We start from the raw sequence: 5,357 nt of genomic DNA, 5'->3' as shown, positions 1-5,357 counted from the left end.
GGAAGAGCCATGTAGCACCAGGATGGGCAAAGTCAGCTTGGGCAGAGCTCGCTCAATTCTGGCAATGGCGTTGATCAGCTGGATGACGAAGGAGACCTTCACGCCACCGTGGTAAACCAAGGGATCAGATGTATAAGACTCCATCTGGCAGGGAGAAAGAGGTATTTAAGGTTAGCGATATTTCATGCAGAGAAGACAAAGCAGATCAGCCCAGCAGTGAGGAGTGTCTTCCCTTGGCTTGCACGGTCATTTCCTACTCTGTCAGGACATCCTGCCATCACAGTCAAGGTCGAGGTCTTTACTGTGGCTAACCAGGATGGCTCACACAACCTGGCTTACCCCCTGCTGTGTGTTTCTCTCTTATGTCACTAGAAAATATTCAAGCCAAAGCTCTTTCTGCAGGCAAACAACCAGTGCTGGACAAAGACTGTTCCTGTGGGGGCACCTGCCTGCATTTTTCTGCTCTGCCATGTCCTTCTGTCACTCAAAGGTGACAGTCTTTTCTGAAGAGGGTTCTTCAGACTGCGTTACTTGAAAGCTGATGTTCCCCGGGTCCTTATCCTCTCTGCTGAGGGCTCAGATGTTCTTCTCTTTCACCTTCCCTCTCTGGGGATGAAGACCGTGACCTACACCTACAGACAACTGACACATGTGACTGCAAAGCACTCTTACGCTGAGGGGTCCTCTCCGGCTGCAAAGTGTGGACAGACAAGGCAGCAAATGACGGTATTAGGTGATAGGCAAAAAAAACCCAGTCAACAACTTGCTCAGCCAGATTGTGAGAGGATAAAAACGTACAAGAGCTGGTGCAGAAAGTTGCTAGGAACAAGTAGTTACTGCAGCAGGCAAATCTACAGTAAATATTTGTATACTGTACATGGAGACGGCCCACACAGCCACTGCCATCTCAATATTTGCCAGAATGCTTTGATTATGGGTTGGTCTCTGGCACAGCCTCCAGTTTCTCCCAACCCTGGCAGATGTGTATAGAAATGGTTATTTATAGGTTAGCCGAAAACAGTCTCCTTCTCTCCTCGCAGGCAGTGGGGTCTGTCCAAATTCTCCCTCGCTTTGCAGAAATGTGAGGCCCTCTTGCTGCTGCATGTGTTTGCCTTGAGGGGACCAGGGGTGGGAGGTGACCCCCGCAAGGCCACCCCAGGGACATGTAGCCATGTGTAGGCGAAGGCAGAGACATGTGCTGTAGCAGGACAGCCTGCCTGGTCCCCAGCAAGAAGCCAGAAAGGCTTAGGGGTGGATTCTGCATTCATCTCCCTGTGAGATGAGATTATCAGGGTGGCGGAAGGACACTACATGGTGGGGCTTTCCCAGCTGGGGGGATTAATTTGCCAGAGGGCGTAAAGCCAGTTTCCCTCCTCATTGTCTCAAATGCGTTGGGGCACAAAACACTGGAAATGGAGCTGGCAGCGAGGCATGCCAGTGCTCACAGGTCTCTCCCCATCACCGTCTTGCTTCCAGTCCCCACTATCTCCTGCTGCTTGAACCCATGGTTCCTATCCCCGAGTGCAGCAAGGGAAGGAGTGGGTGGGAATTTGGGACTATTAGCGGCTGTCACCCTTCAGTCCCAGCCCACAGTGCTGAAGATGGTCAAGGGGGTGAGAGCTGTAGAGCCGCTCTAACTTGTGCTGGAGTTGGACCAAAGAAATTCAAGTTGTTGTAGCGCTCATTTAAGGACCCTTAGATTCATCAGATGTTTCCAGGATTTGATTAAGGCCATTGTTATGTTTTGGCCTCTGTGCAAGATCATGGCTAATCTGGAGTGAGGGGTAGTTTTTGGCAGGGAGACAGAGGTCTCTCATCACAGCTCCTAATGTTAGGATCTTATGTATAGTATCTCCCTTTCAAAGAAGCAAGTGCCCATGCACGCTGAGGGTTTGGAAAACACTCTTTGTAAGAGGCCACTGCAAAGATGAGATTGCAATTAAGGTAAAATGATCCACTCTTAAGACATGCTGAGCATCCTCCGCTCCTGCTAAAGGCCCTAGGAAGCAGAGAGGCTGAACAGCACGTGATCCTCTCTTGGCTCTGCATGGACCCTCCCAGTGCCCGACCAGCTTGTTGGTGCAGAAACCTCCACCCGTGTCCTCCATCCCCTACACCGCTCAGCCTGTCTGCCGGCCATACCTTCCCTGCTCTGCAAAGTGCTTCTAAAGAGCAAGAAGCTGCCTGTGTTTAGAAAGAAGCATCCTCTCGTGCACGTGCTCATGGAAAAAGTTCAGCTTTGACTTCCAAATCACCAATCGCCCGGTGTGATGTTGCAAGCTCTCCCATTGACAGCTGGGTGTACCCTGATATTTTCAGCCAAATGGGTTGACTTTTCATCAGCATTTTGAGCAAAACCACTGTGTTGCACTGGCTACTTAGCAACTGGCTTCAGTCTAATCTGGGAGTTACTTGTCTGGATCTATGTCACAGCGCTGCGCTAAAGCAACACAGCTTTGAGATTTTTTTTTTTTTTTTTTTTTTAATTTGAAGGCAACAAATGAGGGACTTTGTGGTAGGGGGGGATCAGGAGGGGTGGGCAGATGGATTGACAGAAGTTCCCTTCCCATGGAGTAAAACAATGTTGATGAATTCACGTGAGCTGGCCCCCTCCCCAGCCCCATAAATGCTAAGAGAATGACCTAATGGGTTTCTTTCTTTCTCTTGTTCTTTTCTGAAAGAACACGGATTTTTCAGCTACAGAGCAGCCAACAAATATTTTTGTGTAGATGATGGGAGGGGAAAAAATAATAACCCGATCTTAACCCAGATCGATCAGGACTGCAGGGGAAGGATCCTGTTCCCAGTCAATGAACCGGAACCCTTGTCAGAGTTAATGTTCAGTGCATGGGGCGAGTGCAAAGCAGCAGCTTGCTGGGGAAAGAGGAAAAGAAAGGGAATGGGCTGTATATTCTGCAAGCTATGAACTGCAAACCTTGCAAGCCCAGAGCTCACATTGGCGCACCAAGCTCTGGGACAGCGGGGGCAAGCGAGTGAGGGTGTCCCCAGGAGAGCCTGCGACTGCTTCCAGCCACAGTCCAGCGAAGGCTCTGCACAGTCCATCACAACAGCTCTTTTTTCTCTTTATGTAATGCTAAGACAGGAGCCACCATCAGGGCTCCTGGTGCATTACGTTCCCCTGCTTAGAGGTCTGTATCTTCCCTTTGCATTTTGCGAAGCAGTAAATTCATTATAAGGTAATTACAGCCTCATCCTATGTGAACTCTGCAGGAACAAGACTAAAGTCAGTGGGACTATTCCACTGAATTAAATGACAGCTAAACATCTCCATACCATCCTGTGATTCAGTCCCTACACCGCGAGGACAGCCTGCTGGGAACACAAACTCATCAGGAAATTCTTGGATGATGTCCCAAAAATATTTCTAGAGAATAGAAAGTTAGTCTGGCAGGAGAATATGTTTAACATGGAAGTTTCCAGAACATTGTGTGCTTTGAAGCTGTGCATCTTGAGTCTAAAAGGAGGGTGGAGTGTGTGTTAGAGGCAGCCAGAGGACCGAGGTGCTGTGTTGTCTTCAGTGACTGCCTGGAGCCTCAAATCCTGGTGTTTGAAGATGGTCGGGAAAGTGCTTTACGTCGCAATCCACAGCTGCTATGTCAGCTGTGTGTTCACTTGCAGGTGTGCAGGCAGCACAGCAAGGAGGGGCTTGTTGTCTCATTTTGAAGACTACTCCATTAGAAGCAGACTCTAATGAAGCAGACCTACATTTTTATCCACTGCCAAAGGCTTCTCCTTGCTCCACGGAAAGGGAAAGGGCAGAGGAAAAACAACAACGCTCAAAGGAAGCTCTTGAGACTTTGAGCATCATAGAGCAGAAGGAGCAGCAGCAAGTATTTGGGTAGCAAGACAACACTATAGCATTTACTATGAACTATGTCCAGTGGTTGCTGTGGCGATTCCCAACATCACCCCAACATCGAAATGCTCAGTCAATACTGTGCACCAAATTAAGGGAGCTCACTGACACTTTTCTAAATGCATTATTATTCGGGATGTTCCCACATCAGCACTTTTCTCCTGTAAAGCTATTTAGTGCAGCACTAGCATCTTCCAGCAGAGGATCCAACTGTCAGAGGTGGGTGTATTTAAAACTGCTACCCTTAAGGACCAGCTGTGGCACAGAGTTAAAGTGCCACACAACAAATCGGTGCAGAAGCAGGCAAAGACCCATGTCTCCCAGCCACGCTCACTTTTCAGGTAGGGGGTAACACTCTAAAATGCCTCTTCTCCAGAGCACTGATTGCTTTTATCCTCTAAATACAAATGCAGAAGTGAAAACTTTCCTCCGTGTGTTTTTAATGAATTAGTTCTCTAATTTAAACCTTTTCTCTGAATTATAGGCAACAAGTTATGGCAGCTGAATGTAATTAAGAACAGGTTTCTATAGCTTGACTGGAATCAGCCTTCTTCCCAAGTATATATTTTGTGCAGCCTCATATGGTACTTAAGAACATATGTCATACAGTGCTTCAGTGGATGCAGATGAACTCGCTCCATACTCGTCCTGACAGTTTCCTAGGACCTACTTTGTCTTCCTTTTCTCAACTCCTTGAATCTTTCTGCCTTCAGCCCAGTGAAATATTATGCTCTACTCACAGATAAGTAAACTGAAAGTCATTTGACCATAAAACTCTTTGGCAGAGCCAAGAAACAACCTTGAACGGCTTGTGGCTATTCTGGGAGACTCTGCTTTCCAGTTTACCGAATGGGTGAGTCAAAGAGGTGGGATATGCCAAGGCTGAATGCATGGCACTCACAGCCACTGACGTTGTCTTTGCTCCTGATCCTTTCAGCTTCAATTCCAACGCCGGTCAAGCTGCCTCCCCAGAGGAAGGTAATCTATTAACTGCTATTTAAGATATGAACCATTGCATGAACAGCAGGAAAAATGACAGCATCTGTCAGTGAGATGCAAGCTGACGTGGGAGCACAGAACAACTGACCACTACACCAGCGAAGCCCTCCTGCTTTTGACACACCCTTGGGTGCCATTTTCTATCAATCATTCAAGTTGATTTCTGAAATGTACCAAGTTCTGGGTCCAGCCCAAGCACCTTTGTTCACTTACAGTTTGTGTCTCCTTTCTTTCACTCCTCCCACAACAGTGAGAAGGGAAAAACCTCAGTAGGTGTTGTTGCAGCAGTTGCAATGATACCTGGTTTTGCCAGCGATGGCATGAACAGGCTGCAACAGTTATTACTAGGGGTGGGAATGAAGGGGAGAAGAGTCCCAAGCAATGGTGACACTACAAAAATTTCACCCTGGAACAGCTCTGTGCACAGTTGCAGTGGTGGAGCTGGAATTGGGTTGTTACAATGGCTGCTTCAATTGCAGCT

General features: G+C 47.9%; 1 protein-coding gene across 2 annotated transcripts in view; it reads right to left on the bottom strand.

Moving 5' to 3' along the window:
- Positions 1 to 5,357, bottom strand: part of MGLL (monoglyceride lipase) — a 67,472-nt gene that overhangs the window by 4,871 nt on the left and 57,244 nt on the right. For both annotated transcript variants that reach the window (XM_009321035.1, XM_009321034.1), the window contains one exon: positions 1 to 144. This exon is cut by the window's left edge and continues 66 nt beyond it. In XM_009321035.1, the coding sequence (XP_009319310.1) occupies positions 1 to 144 (144 nt within the window). The remainder of the gene's footprint in view (positions 145 to 5,357) is intronic.

The sequence above is a fragment of the Pygoscelis adeliae genome, unplaced genomic scaffold (assembly GCF_000699105.1).
Source record: "Pygoscelis adeliae isolate BGI_AS28 unplaced genomic scaffold, ASM69910v1 Scaffold453, whole genome shotgun sequence".
NCBI lineage: Eukaryota > Metazoa > Chordata > Aves > Sphenisciformes > Spheniscidae > Pygoscelis > Pygoscelis adeliae.
The sequence above is the reverse complement of the archived record's forward strand: the minus strand, read 5'-3'. Positions and strand labels throughout refer to the sequence as shown.